Source organism: Calonectris borealis, chromosome 3 (assembly GCF_964195595.1).
Source record: "Calonectris borealis chromosome 3, bCalBor7.hap1.2, whole genome shotgun sequence".
In the NCBI taxonomy this organism is placed as follows: domain Eukaryota; kingdom Metazoa; phylum Chordata; class Aves; order Procellariiformes; family Procellariidae; genus Calonectris; species Calonectris borealis.
The window spans coordinates 128,241,257-128,257,869 of record NC_134314.1 but is presented as its reverse complement, the minus strand read 5'-3'; the positions used below and the strand labels follow the sequence as shown (position 1 = coordinate 128,257,869).

Below are 16,613 nucleotides of genomic sequence, written 5' to 3'. Positions count from 1 at the left end.
CTTACCCCTAACCATAGTTATCACACTTCTGCCTGCAAGCAAGTCAGTGTTGCCAAATATCTCTCAGATGTGATAGAGAAGCATTAGCTGTTGCGGGAACGTGTTTGCCCTTTCTGACCCATGTAAGCTGAATTCTTTAAAACTGTGTTATTGAAGGGTGTTGATTTTTCTTCTATTCATAAAATGTTCTGATATGTGAAAAGTGGGTTCTTGTGTGTTCCTTTCAATATAGCCTTGTTCTTGGTTTGCAAGCGTGGCTTCCAAAACTTTCAAGGCATATGATATCCCCCTCTGAGTACTATCTAGATCTTGCGTTTATTTTTTAAATTACGTATTTTCTGACTATCCCTATGAGAGTGGAAGAGGTTATTCACTTTGCTTACAAAGAGGACGTTCTTCCCAGTAAGTTAGATGAAGTCTCACTACCCCAAAAAACTGCCTTTCAGCCCATGTAAAAAGAACATGGGCACAAAATGCAGGGTTTGTTTGAGGTTTTTTTGAAGGAGCTTAATAAGTTATAGGAATATAAGGGTGTCACTTGTAAGTGTCATCTTGTGTCTGGTTGAGATTGTTAAACATAACTAATTAAAGCTGAACTGAGTGAATGAATAAATTATGCTTGGTTTATATAATGTGTTAATCTGAAAATTGTGAGAGAGCATCATCACACTGCTGTGGAGATTACACAGCTTTTTCAGTATACTTATATATATATTTATCTTTTAGAGGGATCAGCCTTCTTTTATTCCTGGTGGACAGTTTTCCCCTCAAGCTCTGGGAAATCGATCTAGTCCTCAGGCAATCAGTAACCCTAGACAAGCCGCCTTTGAGATGAGAATGCATGACAGACAGAATTCTGTAAGTAGATGTTCAAAGGTATTTACACATAGAGTGGGAAATAATCACATCCTGCGTTACTCCGGACACCTTTTTCTCTATCCTGACAAGCTTTCTGGAAAAGCAGACCAAAAAATACTTGTTTTTCAAGGAAGTGTCTTTTAATAACCAATTTTTGTGAGACCACTTGAATAAAATTGTGTTCTTTATTTTAATGTGTGGTATGATACTGCTTGTTAAATAGTTCTGGGAGGGCAAGTGTGAGGTGAATGCATCTGAGTCAAATATGGTGGCTCCTCTCAAACTTGTTTGGCATTTGTGGACTCGAACCTCCTGTGAGTACAGGTTTAGGAAGTTCCTCAGTAGGTTTGAGAGAAACACGAACTGAATCCCTGAGATTGAGATCTTTTAATACTCTTTTTGGAATTTGTGACGTCTCTCCACTTTGTAGACTTGTTTGGTTATTAATTTTCTGTGGGGACTTCCTGTCTCGCAGTGCTGTTGAGGACTGCTAAAATAACCTGAGAATTGTTGAGGCATAGCTTGATTATTCTGAAACTGTACTTCTAGATCCAGGTTTCTGTGCTTGAGAGGGTGTATGTGAAATGCACATGGAGTGTGTGTATTTTGTTTATTTGTTTTTCTGATTTCTGTATGTACAAAGAGTTAGTTCTAAGCAGTAAAAATCTAAAGCGGATTTTGTTAAAAAATAATGCAAGCTGCCATTAAATAATGTGTTTGCAAAATATGACACCATTCCCACACACACTGCTTTTCCTCCAAGCCTTATGTCTCTATTATACTTCAATCAGTTCTCACAAAAAGAAAAAAAACATACACAGATAGAGATACATACACACACGCACAGATTTAGATATCTGTATTTTGGAAACTTGTGATTTGCGTATCTCTGTGTTTGTCAAACTGCTTTCCAAAGCATTGCCTTTCACTGGAAAGGGGAGAAACTTAGATGAAATGGTATTAGAAAGTGACGGAAAATTGGAAATAAGTTGAGTGCTCTCTTAGAAGTCTTGATTGTTAATTTTAAATAACAATTACGACAAATACTTTCTCCCTGGGCATAAATCTTCACCCAAACAGTGAACAAATTTTTAAGTAAAGGTTCTTTTCATCATAAAGAAGTTTTCTGTCTTTTAAGACTGAATAAATACAATATGTTGGGTTTTTTTTTTTAAGTATAATTTCTACTATTCTTCCCTTTTAATCTTGAAACTTTTGCCCATGGGTTAAGCATGGGAATGGGAGAAGTTTCTTTTAGATTCTGTAATATTAAAATAGTTAAATTTGAAAGGAGTTTAAAAGATCAGTTGTGAAGAAACTTAGTATTTCTGCCAGTTCTGAATTACAAGCACCATTTTTGCGGTAGTCTGCATATGCATTTTTCACTATTGCTGTAAAATGAAGTTGTAACATAAGCTGTAGGACTAGAGACGACAGTTGTATTCCAGAATTGCATGTTTTATCAATTTATACTGTCTTGTTTATTGCATCTTGTTCTTTCTCAAATACAATGAACTTTTTGCCTGTATGTATCAATGCCTACCTTTTAATACAAAGATGTGTTCTTCTTTTCTTTTGCTACTTGACTTAATAGTTTAAGGATTGTGTAGCTTTTGTCTTGAGTTTTTGGGGAATTGAAAATAACGCGTGTGATTTTCTTTATCACAAAGCTGTTAATTTTAACTTGAATTTAAAATGCCTAATAATCCTTTTCCACCCCTCTATTTATCTGTAATAATTCTGACCCTAGACAACTTCATCATCGCCAAATACCAGCCTCACTTCTGATGGCAGCCCATCCCTGGCAGGAGGAATTAAGCGAAAAGCTGAAGATAGTGACAGTGAACCTGAGCCAGAGGATAATATCAGGTGAAGCCATTTTTTGTAGCACTTTGTTAGCAAATTGCTGAAATAGATGCAGTCTAATTAATGCCATTTAGCTTAGAGCAGCAGTGTCTTCAGATGCTTTTCTGTGATCTTTTTATCCAGCGGTAATTAACGTGGAGGGTTAGAATATTCAGTAAATTCCAGTGAGATGTGTAAGCTATAGCTGTTAAATCTAAGTATCTAGATTAGTATGCGTGCAGGTTTTCATCCTCCAAGCCACTACTCCCTTTGAGACCAAGCACTAGATTGGCTAGACATTCACTGTTCAGCTTTGATTATGTGAGCTGAATGCCGCTGTGATGCAGTTGAATTTTTGAGCTATTTAACCCGTAACATTCAGTTACATTCACGTGTGCAGCATTATTTATCCTGACTACCATAATATGTTTTCCTCCATCTTTGATTTGTAGCAGGCCCTGTTTTGTCTATGATGAGTTCTTTAAATGTCTTAGGACAGCTGATCCCTAGATGATTAAGGGATAGGAATTTTATGAGAATTAACTGACAGTGAATTACCAGTGAGTCTGCATTTATCAAAGGTTTAAATCAAGCTATCGCCCTTTAAGTCGAGGGTGAAGGCCCTTCTAATTTTTTGTTAAAGGCTCTGCCCTGATAAATGCAACCAGTAGGTTTTTGTTTTCTGTGGAGTCAGGGGACGTAGGTGGACATGGGAGAACAATACGGGTTACTTCATTGTGAAGTACTGGTCACTGTTGTTGTGACCATCAGATCTTCCAATATCAGATATTCTAGCTCTCATTCTTGTTTTCTTTCCTGTACGTGCAGATCTGAATGGATTGATTTTTTTTTTTAATCAAGCAAGCAGAATTTTTATCTAAAATGGGGATAAATTTTAATGTTGCTTTCCACTTTGAATTTTAACAGAGGTTCTAAAAGAAGCTTTAACAGTTTTATAGCAACTAGTGTGAATGAACCATGGTGATTTACGAGTAGCAATAGTTCTGACAGGGTTGGTATTGTCAAGCAAAAGGATATGCTACATTCGTCTGCAGTTACTTAAACTTTTTTGTAGCTCAGAATATTTATTCAGATCCTTTTCTGAGTGGAAAATAATTTTATGTTTCTCGTTGTAAGTAAAAACTGCATAAATGTACGAGATGCAAGAAAGTTGTTTGCAAAAATATATTTTGTATTTAGAATGACTTTAAAACTAGAATAAATAGTTCTAGTCAGCTAGCAGATTGGTTTTTGTTATCTTACAGAAAAGGTTTTTGAAATTTATGCAAGTGTCTAGCTGCCAAGGAGCTCCTAGGGTCGGATGCTCATAGACTGCAGATGTTCATGGCACTGTCCTTCAAGACTTTAGCGCACGTAGCTCGGTCCTTGCTCACCTGGCTTTCTTAAACTCTTGAAAACATCTCTTGGTTTCTCCACCTCCTCATCAGTTTGAATCATCTTTGAACTAGCTCAGGTCAGATTTTAAAAAGTATCCCTGTACTGGGCAACCAACTTGAAGCAGAAGCAAGGGAAGATCCTTTTTGCAAAACCAAAATTTATGTAAAAAAGCACAGATCACTCTTTGCTGTGTGTTAAAGGCTTCATACGCTGTATTTATTGCTCTATGAGATTCTGACAAGTGTAAGTTTGAGTTGAACTTGCAGGTTACTTGTGTGCTTCAGATTCTGTATGTAATTTAAAGTGGTCACAGCCTTTGTAGAAAGGGACCTTGCATGATGATTTTCAGATGTGACAATCGATGCCAAGTTTTGAACTGCTGAGAATAAAATTCTATTAAAAAAAAAAAAATCCTTAGTAATGATTTATCTGATTTAACCAGTTTCTAAATCAGATTAGTAATTTGCTTTACTCTAGTTCGCTCGAATACCAAAATTCATGTGAACTTTTGAGATGTGTGTGTGTAAAATGCATGCACTATGGTGAATGATAGGTTTAAATTAAAAAAAAAAAACCACCCCACACCCCCCAAAAAAACACAAACCCCCAAAAAAACCAAAAAAAACCAAACCAAAAGCCCCCAAAAAACAACCCAGATATTTTTGTGAGGGAGGCCAGTTCTGAAGCATGATAACATAACCAAATGTTAAGTAGAGCTTAATCTTTCTGTTACTTAAACTACCTTTTTGGATGGCAGTCTCTGAATTGAACTGGAATTTCCCCCAAGATTACGTCGTGTCTGTTAGGACTAACAACTCGAAGTTTTACGTGGATATTAATAGCTCCTTGCTGGTGGCACAGCTGTGCTCCAAAACTGACATGTCACCCACTGAACGACAGGGAACACAGCAGATTCGGGGAGCGGGTAAAATGTCCAAGGAGGATAAGCTCTGGAGTCTGTAGGCAGTGATTCCTGCTGCTGCCCGTCCCCACCACAGCTGTATTCCCCCTGCCTGCTCAGTTTTTATGGCGTGTGTTTGCTATTCATCTTCACAGAATGTTCTTGTTTGAAATGTGACCCAATATAGCACACTATCTACTTTTTTCCTAACGTTATACATGCGAACTGAGGGATTCAGATGCTTGTCTGTCAAAGATGAGCAAGTGGTTGTTTTCCCCTGCCCCATCCGTAGACAGACATAAGGGGGAGCTGTGGGAAGGAAGGATAAATGGTGTCTGAGATTTGCTCTGTTGACTCCAATATCCATCTCTGTCGTGAAAGATTGAAAACCCCTGTGTAAAAGGGAACTCATCTGATCTGAGTCAGCAAGCATGGGATTCCCGAGCCGCAGATAATTCTGCTGGTAATCATAGCTTGTCTGAACAGCAATAGAATATAGAAATCAAGCTGCTGCTTATTATTTATTCGCTTACTTTTTATTTTGAGTGGCAGAGAAACTGTATCACTTTTCTGCTTGAGAGGGGTATTAAGAATAGAGGAATGAACTTGATGTGAGAAGGTATTCCAGTAAGATAAAGATTTTTGGCCTAGCGTAGATTAAACAAAAGAAGGAAGGGGGAGAGCTTGTTCTCTTTCTAATAGTTGGAACAGTTAAAGAACAAAGTTCAAATGGCAGTTTTGGTAGTAGATTCCTGATAAGAAAGATGAAATTGCAAACTAGGAACAATACTGTTTTGAAAAATCCTGACAGCAGTAAGCACATGTTTGAAAATCTACCCTGCTCTTAACAAGTACTTTGAAAACGTGTTTATCAGGATGATAGCTTCAGAATTTCATCTGGATTTTCTATTATGGCAACCATCAAATTTTATTCTCTTGCTATTGAGTATCACTTTTTATGCTTTCATTTAAATTGCATAAAAATGGGAATTGAAGTAGCAAGTGATTTTGGCTTATGTTTTCATTCAGATATGTAAATGTGCATATATTAACATGTATTGACATCTATTTGTGTTTGTTATGCAGGTTATGGGAAACTGGCTGGAAACAGCGCTACTATAAAAACAAATTTGATGTTGATGCATCTGATGAGAAATTCCGTCGTAAAGTTGTACAGTCCTATGTGGAAGGGCTTTGCTGGGTTCTCAGATATTATTACCAGGTACTTAAAAATTTCTTCTCTGAAACTTCAGTTTTGTTTTGTGTCTGCACCCTATTTCTTTTCAAGAAATAATAATTATCCATTGCTCGTTTTTGAAAAGCAGTGCTTTTTTTGAAGATGTAGAATAAGTGGGTGCCCATTCTATTTGACACTCAAGATTCGAATGCAGTTTTTGTTTCTCACGTACAGTAACGGCACTTGTTAGTTTATTAACGACATGCATATTTTTCCTTTGCTATACATAGCCATGCATAGTGGAATTGCAGATGACTAAATGAGTGAACAAAGGACAGAGCCTGTGAAATGCTAGTAAGAATTTGAAAGGAACAGAGTTGTCAGTCTCCTCCATAGATTGTAATGATGTTCTATGAAGTGTATTGTGATTGAAGTAATCTGTATCTGGTTTAAATCTTTTGATAATTGAGATGTCAGATTGGCAAGAGATTAGTTAGACATATTGGGGTTTGTTGCACTGATGGTTAATAACTAGCTTCGTGCCCTGAAGACAAAGTCAGTTATATTTTGTGTGTGACCTGGGAACAGAATGTGCTCGAGCCGATGAAGTTTATCTGTCTCAGCAGGGCTCTGTAGCTTGAACGCAGTGCCATGTTGATAAAACTGTGCATTTTTCATAGGTGACTCACACCTGTCCAACTTAGAGCGCAGGCAGGGCAAATACCTCGCATGCCTGCAAAAAAAATATAGAGTCTTAAAGTTAGTTTATTTTAACATGTACTCCTTCCCCCCCCCGCCCCGCCTCCTTGGAACAAAGAGGAAGTGTGTTCCCCTTCCACTGTATTAATTAGTTGAGTTTGGGCTCTGACTTGCATGTTACGGTGGATGAAAACCATAGAGTTTAAGGTTCGCGAGTCTGTTGCAGTTGATCTGCAGGAGAGCTGTGCTCTCCACATCCTTCAGTAGCTCCTGTTCCTGTTAACCATGGCAAGATATATTCCTAGAACTCCATACGTGCCCACAGGTCTCCAAAGTGGGTAAATGAATCTTCAGATTAGCTGTAGGTGTCTACTTGCTGGGAAACTGTCAGTGTGACCTTCAGCGATGCAGTAGTACAAAACCACTGCAAAAGGCAGTCTGGATTTTAAGGGAAACTGAAGGCTTAGACCAAGGGAGTATATGGCAAAACTGAGCTAATATTTATGAGGTGACAAAAATATTTATACTCATTTGAAGATTGTAAAATTAAGTTTGTTTTATTCAAAGAAGTGTGCATGGGGTGTGTGTTCATTGCTTTGTGATCAGTGGCCATGGCATTGTGCAGACATCATCGTGTGTGTTTATAACTCTTCAAACCGGGGTTGCATTTGCATGTGCGCTGTTGAGAGATTTGTGGCTTTAAATGCATAGGAGCTGGAAGACAGGCAAATACCAAGCTTAAAACAATATGGGCAAGTCTCTGTGCAGCACTAGCTAGTTTAGCTTGTAAAAACAATCTAGTTATTGAGATGTATGTAGGTGACTCCTTGTCCTTCTGAGTTTGTAGATGTTCTGGATGAAGTGACTGATGCGTATAGAAGTGATAGATGATTACAGTTGCCACGAAAATAAATTGGTGAGGTTGACAACAACTTCAGGCAGGACCATAGTGCTCTCAAGAAAATTGAGAAGGAGTGCCAGTAAGACCTCAAGGAAAAGTGACTGTACCGAAAATATTTTCTGGTTTAGAAATGTTCCAAAGGAAAACTTGATGAAAGTACGCAAATGTTTAGGGCTTTGTTTTTGCTGTTTTGCTTCATATTCAGATTACTCTAAAAGAAGGCAAGTCTCTCTCTAGACCTTATAAAAAAATTACACTGCAGACTTAAAATAGTGCAGCAACGAAATACTTGCACGTACCGCTGTTTGTACTTGCGTAACAGAACTATGTGTAGGCAGGATACTGTAACCTGCTACACACGGGCAGTCTGTTGCATCGGTGTGGAGCAGCAGTCAAGTCACTTTCTGCCCATGTGGAAGTTGGATTAGGAAGCTGTTGGACTGGGGGAATTTCAAAATAGGTTTGCTTGAGGGTTTTTGTTTGTTTGTTTTTACCGTAATAAGAATTAGTTCTAATAACTACTGCACATTGTCCATAAAACTTCTGACAGAATACATTATGTGCTTTTATATTCTTATAAAAAACTAATAAAGCATGTTCCACTAGTGGGAACATCTGTTTGGAGAGGAGGGGGGGGGGGGGGGGGGGGGAAGAAACCAATCCACCTGGCTTTTGAAACATACTGAAACCATCTGAAGAATTGCATCTAATAATTATAGTCTCTGTAATTGTATACCAAAAATATCACTGGAGGAGCCTCATTGACATTTACGTACTCAGAATTGGAAGTCAAAATACTAGGCTTTTGTTTCAAGTGGTACTGCTAAGAAAAATAGCTGAGGAGGTGAAAACTTGACTTGGACCTTCTAGACCCACCTTTCTTTTACAAAGTGCATTGTGTACTGATGTGTTTGAGTTTACTTTATTTTCTCCCTTTTGAGGATTATTTTGCCTCTTTCAAGTGAATGCACTTTATATTTCCCAATATTCAAGACAGAAGAATAAGAGGGGGAAAAGCAAAATGTTACTCAAAGTGTGTATTAGTGCTTGTACTGAATAGAAAAGTAACAGTTAAAACCGGAATACTTTTCAGCCTGCAACAAATACTGTTCACATTTTCACACCTTGTAGAGTGTATCATATCAGGATTCTCTGGTCCCAAGTTAACGGTGGGATTTTGCATGGAAAAAGAGTAGTGCAAACTGCGTGCTGCCAGAAAAATACAACTTCTGTTCCTATTGAGACCTTTGTAATGGCTTTCTGACTGGCACGATACTGCCGTTTATACAGTTTTGGAGAACTTGGAAATTCCTCATCTGTGTGTATTTCCCTGTTCGAGATGTGGTAGCAACTCTACACAAGTTGAAAATGTGTCCAGTTGTTCCAGGCTCCTCGGCTTAGCCCCAGGGACTGCTTAACTGTATGGATAGACTGTGATTTCCTACTCTTTGCAAGAAATTTTTGTGCTTGGTTTTATTGGACTTTGTGCACGTGCTCATGTGGTGGTTTTTTTTTCTCGAGGGGGAGGAAGAAGGCATGAGGTACGTTACGGTGTCCTGAAGCTAAGGTTAAGATTCTGCTGTAAGGTCTTTTGTGTCGTTCTGGTGCTAGGTCCTGTCTCTTTGGCTGTCTCCCTTAGTGACTCAAACCTAGCCCATAGCAAGAGTACTTTGGCATAGAAGTCTATCTGCTGTTCTGTGCTCCGAGGAAATGCCCGAGGTCTCCATTCACTGTCCAGTGAACTCACTCGCTCTAGTCTGGCCATGAAAAGTTAAGTCCCAACCTGAAGTCCAGAGTACCTTTAGAGGCAAGAGCTCTTTCTTTTCTAATCATGGGGACTCCTCTTTCTCCCGGTTGATGCTGGGCTAAATTTTGTCATCTTTAGTGACTGGGCTACGTGATTTTTATTTTTTTTCTTTTACTTTTCTGATTTGTCTGATTTTGTTTCTCTTGTTTCTCTATTCTAGGGCTGTGCATCCTGGAACTGGTATTACCCTTTTCACTATGCTCCGTTTGCTTCTGACTTTGAGGGTATTGCAGACATGCCTTCAGATTTTGAGAAAGGCTCAAAACCGGTAGGGCATCTTTACTTATTCATTTATGATTTAACAGCTCATTAGAAGTGTCCTACACCTGCTTGTTTCATTTCAACAGTTTAAGCCTCTTGAACAACTTATGGGAGTATTTCCAGCTGCAAGTGGAAATTTTCTGCCACCAACATGGAGGAAGCTCATGACAGATCCGGTGAGAATCCTTGTTTTATTCCTCTCTGTAAGGTTATGTCGTCTTGCAGTTGTGTGAGCATGACTTGCTGCTTCTTACTTCAGGCAGAAAAATAATAGAGACCAGGAGGGAACGTTTTTTTGTAGATTGCAGAGATTCTTCAAAGATCCTTAAAAGTGTTTCTTTGAATTCAGATGTTTCAATGAGAAAAATTATTTCCTGACTCTTTTACACTTTAGTAAGATCGTTTACTTTCTTATAGAAACCTTGCACAACTTAATTGGGGAGCAGATACCTTAACCCAGTTATATGGAATTATTCTATCTTGCTTTAACTTCTTGTTTTGATAGTCTAAGTAATGGAAGTGCCCTACCACACTTCATGTTTAAATGGCATTTAATAAAACATGTTTCTATTAGTCAAAGTTCTTTGCATCCTCCTTAGCTTTGTGTTTGCTCGCCCTCTGCGAAGTACAGTACTACATGGCATTCTGAATCGATTTCGTAATTGGTTTCAATGATTTTTTTTATTACTATTTTATTTTCTCAAATACAGGAATCAAGCATAATTGACTTCTACCCTGAAGATTTTGCTATTGATTTAAATGGGAAGAAATACGCTTGGCAAGGTGAAATTTGAACCTTCCTTTTTTTGACTATAGTATAGTGACCTTAGTCTTAAGAATCTATGTAAAAATAAGAAGAAAATGGAAAAGTGAGATGATGACGCACGAAGTCACACAGGTAACTTGTGTTACTTGGTGTGGGGAGAAGAGTATTTTGCAGCAGGTATATTTTTGAAAAGAAATTTGTATGAGGAACAAATTATGGTTCAGTAACTGATTTAGAATTGGCAATGATTAGTAGTAATTTCAGCAGTCATTCTAGATTTGTTAATTTTTCCTGAACTAGATTAATCATTTTTCTATTTTTATCAGCCTTACTGTGTAATTGTCTTTTGTCTCCTTTGCATTTAATTAATGGATCTTGTTCTGTTCAATCAGTGGCTCATTAGTACCTTGTGAAAAATGCTTTGGGGAATATAGAAATATTTGGATGAATACAAAGAATGAAGAAACAGATGCAGTATTTAATGCCTCTGCTTCTTTCTTTAGAGAATATTAATTTTAAAGGTCTGCCAAATTTTGTATCTGGTATTCAGCCAATAATGTAACATCTCAATTATAGGTATAAATAATTATTTGGGTACAAAATGAAACACATGAAATTCCATCTGAGCATAAGAAAGCAGATTTTTACTGTGAGGGTGCTCAGGCACTGGAACATGTTGCCCGGAGAAGTTGTGGAGTCTCCATCCTTGGAGATATTCCAAACCCAGCTGGACATGGCCCTGGGCAACCTGCCTGGGGCAACCTGAGCAGCCCGTGACCATGCTGGAGCAGAGGGCGTGGACTTGATGATCTCCAGAGCTTCCTGCTGACATCAACGATTCTGTGATTCTTCCCCCAAGGCAGGTCACCTATGCTTTGAAATAGCCGCAGTTAGACGCACGAGTATCTTACTCAGGACGGTGTTCCAAAATCAGAGAGAATATTCCTAGGTATTACAAGATGAGTTGCACAGCAGGTTTTCCCTCTGTCACCCTTTCTTACCTCTTTTGTGACTCTGGCAACTTTCCGTAGGCCTTTTGTCCAGTTATCAAATCCACAGTCTAAAGCAGTAATGTTTTAAGTAGCTCCCACGTGCTTTCAGCAGCCTATAACGTTACTTTTGATTAATTTAATGCTTAATTGCATTATAAACTCTTTGTTCTGGATTAACATCTGGAATTCTCCTGCTTAAAAGGTAGTTGTGAAAGAAGAAATATTTTCCCAGCTGGAAGTACAGACTATCTCTGTTAAAAAGCATCTAGGATACCTTGTCCTCTTAATTAAATGTTAGAAGATCTTCATTTTAGAGATGTGATTATGCTTCTGAAAGTTCAGCATTGATCCTTTTTGCAATCTCCTGGGTTATGAATGCTTCCCGTTTTGTTGTCATTCCACCTGTGTGTTGTGAAGGTGAAAATAAATTGTTTGTTTTCCAGGGTAGGCTTATCACTGTTTCCCCTCACAAGTAGCTATGTTCCAGCTGAAATTTGAACGTGGCTAAGGTCTGGTGCTGTCTTTATTAAAGCAGTAGTCAGTCTGCGTGGAGATTGTCCTCGTACTTCATAAGCAGGGATGGTGCAGATTTCTTGTTTGGCGTGGTTGGCAACAGCAGGCTGTGCAGCGCTGCTCCTCGTTATTTTGCAGTAGGCTAAATAATATTCTGATTCAGTTAAACTTCTGACGTATTTAAGACTTTATTCGTAGCTTGTTCCAAACTGGTTCTGTTAGAAGGGGGTACGGGCTTCTGGTGTAATTACGCTTCGGGTAAAGTTTTAGGTTGTCCCCTTTCCTTCAGCTCCAGGACAATAGTATTTGTTTTAATAAAGCCACGTAAAGATCTAACTTCTGAAGCAGACCAAGTTTTAGATCGGGAATCTAAGTCTGTGGAAGTCGAAAGTCTCTGTGAATGTTGTACCTTGGAGTGATGACAGACGTGCCCGCCAGTAGACCTGGTACAGGCACAGATACGAAACTACGAATATCAGTTTAGTAGAAAGCCTTTGCTGTCATCTTGGTCAGGAAAAGCCCTAGTGTTCATGGTAAGGGAAATAAAATAAAAATTAAAATAATTACTCCAGATTCCAACCGATAATAAGGGTGACAGAAGTAAATCTTTGAAGAAGTTTCATGGTAATTTTTTTGGATTTTATAATAGAAGACGACATACGCTGGAGCGTACCAGGGAAGGCTATTCTCCAGCTTCGTCCAATATGATTAAGGGTGGGCTCTGAGATGTGCTGCTTGGTGAGGGATTTTGATCCTGAGAGGAGCCTCCATGTTATCTCGGAGTAAAATTAATAGCTGGTATGAATAGTCCCTAATGGATAATATCTGTATCACCTCGTCACTGAACTGGGAGTGATTTCTTCCACTGTTGTCTCTTAATAAATTAATTTGAATAAAGTAGCATTGAGTTCTGTCAGGGGAGTATCTGTAGCAAATGAGACAAATGATGACTGTCTCACTGAGCTCAGCTCGTTCCGAAATGAGGCAGGTGTGGGTAGAGGTGACTTCGTCCCACTGCCTACCCAGGACTGGGGAGGAGGAGGAGGATGGAGGGAGATAAGCTCTTTTCAACCTGCACTGCCACTGAACTACTTTTCTCTAAACAGCCTGCAAGGTCACAGCCTCCGAAAATGTAGGGTTTTCTTTTCTGTGACTGATGCAACAGTTGTTTCTTGGGTAAAGAATCTATTGCAGCTTTCCGTGCTAGTGTCCTTTTTTTTTTTTTTCCCCAACAAGTGTGAAAAAATGATGGTTTTGCTTTACTAGGTGTTGCATTATTGCCATTTGTTGATGAGCGACGCCTTAGAGCTGCCCTGGAAGAAGTCTACCCTGACCTGACTCCTGAAGAAAGTAAGAATTGTGATATTTTGTTACAACTTGTTATTACTACTGTGTTTCACCCTAAATGAGCAAGGTATAATAGATATTTGCTTGGATTGAATTATGGAGGCTGTAGCCTCTTCTCCATAGATGGTGCTGGTAGTTAGAATGATCCTCGATGGGTTTGATTTTTTAGCTTTCACTTACTTTTATTTTACTGAAGTAGACCTGCATAAGACTTAACCTGAAAGTTAGATGGCAGCTTAATCGTATGAAAAGCTTCTACCAGTATACACTGTCAAAGTACTTGTAAGATGAGTTTGTTGCAACCAAAAGAATAAACTGTTTCCAAGGTTAGAGTTGGCGGTAGAACTTGATAGGTGTATTGGCTGTTCCCTGACCAGTAGGCTGGCTGTGTCCAGTTAGGGTATGTGAAGCTTCGTGTTCAGCTTATATAGGCAAACGTATGTGTTACTTTCTCCATTATACAAAAATAATAGCTGGTCCTTGTAGGTAAACTGGTTGGGAGGTGTGTGGGGTTTTGGGGTTTTTGGTTTGGTTTTTTTTCCCCAGCCTGTCTGTATCTTCAACATTACTCTGTTCTAAATTCAACATTGCTCCCATTGAACCACAATTCCTGTTGTTTTAGTGTCTGCCAACTACCCTTGTGGCCAGAGACATCCTGTTCTGGGCAGAGAGTGTCTTTCCAACACTCTCAAGGAGTGTTCAAAGCTTTCTCCTAAATCACAGTGAAGCTTTCCTTTTGTGGAGATGTCAACAGGACGGTGTGCTGGTCTGCTGTATTCCTTCCTTCCCTCTGTGCTCCAAACTCTTATCCCATTCTCTTCATCTTTTCTAGGCAGAAGAAATAGCCTGGGTGGTGATGTTCTCTTTGTTGGAAAGCACCATCCACTTTGTGACTTTATTGTAGAACAGTACAAGACCAAAAATACAGAGGTAGGTTGTACTTGTTCTTAAGGAATTATGTAAATCGTGAGGGTGGAGGTCTAATAAAATGCTTCAGCTGAAAAATTATTTTTTCCATAGCCAGTGGATATACCCCCGGAGCTGTGCCATGGAATCCAGGGAAAGCTTACACTGAATGAAAATGCTGTTCTTCCAGATCAGTGAGTATAGCTTTTGCTATGGGTTGTTTGATGCTAAAGGACATTTCTTTCAGTTAGATCTGCATTTAAATAAAAATCTCTTTGTGCCCACAACAAGGAACCTAAGACTCCTGACAACGCAACACATTTAATTCTGAGGTTAAACGTGCTTTCTGCTAGGTTTCATAGGAGGTGTGTATTATCATCAGTATATGTGAAAAAACAAGCAAGTAAAACTTTCATTCTACGATCCTATTTTTTTTATTTCAGAGAGAACTAGGCTTTTAAAGCAGCATTAGAAATCTTTAAAGCGCTCTAATGTGTGTATTTAATTGCTGGTGAATCCTTTTTTTTTTTGTTTGTCATTTCATCTATGGAAGACTGATTTTTATGTATTTAGTAATGTTTGAACTTTTTAATAGGTAAACAGGGACTATATAATAAAAGTAGTAGTGAACAGTGGCCTTATTCAGTAAGGTCATGTTGTTTTGGCCTCTGTGCTTTTGTATGAATGTTAATTTAATGCAGTCTGATGTAACTTCCAATAGTGCATGCTGTCTAAAAAAAACCCAGCAACTCTGCTTTTTATATGCTAATCTTAATTGCATTAAAGAAAAAATCCAAAATCCAGATAGAGATATGTTTTGCCATTTTCCATGTAGGCTATAGCACTAAATTCAGGACTGTTACCAGCTACACATACAAAAAATGCTAATATTTTTTGTTTTCTGGATAATGCATTTAGTTTGAGAAATTATCAGTGTAATCTTCACATTGTAGGATATGCATTCGTTTATCTAACTTTGCTTAGAGGCGTAAGCAGGTGTTCAGTAACTGATTTGCATTAAATGCACAAACACTCCGATTTTGTTGGACAGATAATGTATCCTAGGTCACACTCACTAATATACATTTCTCTATTCTTGTCATGGCTTGCGAAGAATATGAGCAAGTCAGAGCTGCTCTTGGAGGGAATAGCAATGCAGGAAAAAGAAAACTCTTCTGGCATTGTCTTCCCTAGATAGGGCGTGAGAAATGGCGTTTTTTTTTACCTAGAGAAGTAGTTTGCTAGGAATTCTGTGAAGATGAGCAGGCATTTATATCACCGCTTCAAAAGAAGTCTTTGCTAGAAAGATTTGGATCAAATTCAGCCAGCATGTGTACAGTTTGTGACCTCTATGTGTAACATGGTCTGTGACAGTTGTGCGCAGTAGGGTGAACAAAGGAATCTGGTTTCTGATTGATAAGAGTAATTTTCTCGGGCATGTTGTTTGCTTGAACTGAAGGGGTAGAGTTTTGTGGAGGAAAGAAGGAAAGGGTTAAGATGCAACTGCATGTCAGCCTATTAAATCTCAGTTAGAAAGGAGATTTTAAGTGCTGTGGAAAACAGCTGCTAGAATTTTTTTTTTTTTTTTACTTCAAAGCCTTTTTCTTCCTAGTGAAGCAGTTTTGTGTCTTCATGGTGTCTGCATGTGTGTCTGTCTCTCTGGTCTTCTCCTGCCCTCTTAGAACCTGTTGGCTTGTTATAATCAAACTCTAGCAGTACCTGGAAGTTTCCAAGGTGCAGAATAGCTCTAAGGTTTATAAACAGGCTGCTGGGTAGTGGGAAGTGTGTGAACCCTCTATTAGACACCAGATAATCCACACAGATCAGCTGCAAAAGTAATGACATTAAGAAATAAGGATTCAGTAGTTCCACTGATTATAGAAGTATTTCATTTAGGGAAAAGAAAGTTAATTTTGAAATCCCTTTTATGTGTCGCAAGCTTAGTTGACAGAGGAACGGGATCGGTAGCAACAGAGAAAGTGGAGCAAATGGTGAAAAATATGTTACATGACGTTTTGACAGAGGTTTTTCTCTTTACCAGGACAGTGGAGTCTCCTGTTCCAATGCTGCGTGATCTTGCACAAAATTCTGCAGTCAGGTAAGTAAACTCTGGGTTTTAATGCATGGCATACAAAATACAGCAATCAAACCTCAGTTTATTCTGGTGTTTTGTGCTGTTGAATTTGCAACAGAATCCATCTCTTAATAAAATTGAAGCTTTTACTTTAAATGTTTCTGGTTT

The 16,613-nt window shown here is 38.5% G+C and overlaps 1 protein-coding gene across 5 annotated transcripts in view; it reads left to right on the top strand.

Moving 5' to 3' along the window:
- The window catches only part of XRN2 (5'-3' exoribonuclease 2), a 51,450-nt gene that overhangs the window by 14,137 nt on the left and 20,700 nt on the right, over positions 1-16,613 (top strand). For all 5 annotated transcript variants that reach the window (XM_075147883.1, XM_075147885.1, XM_075147888.1 and 2 more), the window contains 10 exons: positions 727-858; positions 2,609-2,727; positions 6,089-6,224; positions 9,747-9,854; positions 9,934-10,023; positions 10,558-10,630; positions 13,385-13,468; positions 14,298-14,395; positions 14,486-14,565; positions 16,413-16,469. In XM_075147883.1, the coding sequence (XP_075003984.1) occupies positions 727-858; positions 2,609-2,727; positions 6,089-6,224; positions 9,747-9,854; positions 9,934-10,023; positions 10,558-10,630; positions 13,385-13,468; positions 14,298-14,395; positions 14,486-14,565; positions 16,413-16,469 (977 nt within the window). The remainder of the gene's footprint in view (positions 1-726; positions 859-2,608; positions 2,728-6,088; positions 6,225-9,746; positions 9,855-9,933; positions 10,024-10,557; positions 10,631-13,384; positions 13,469-14,297; positions 14,396-14,485; positions 14,566-16,412; positions 16,470-16,613) is intronic.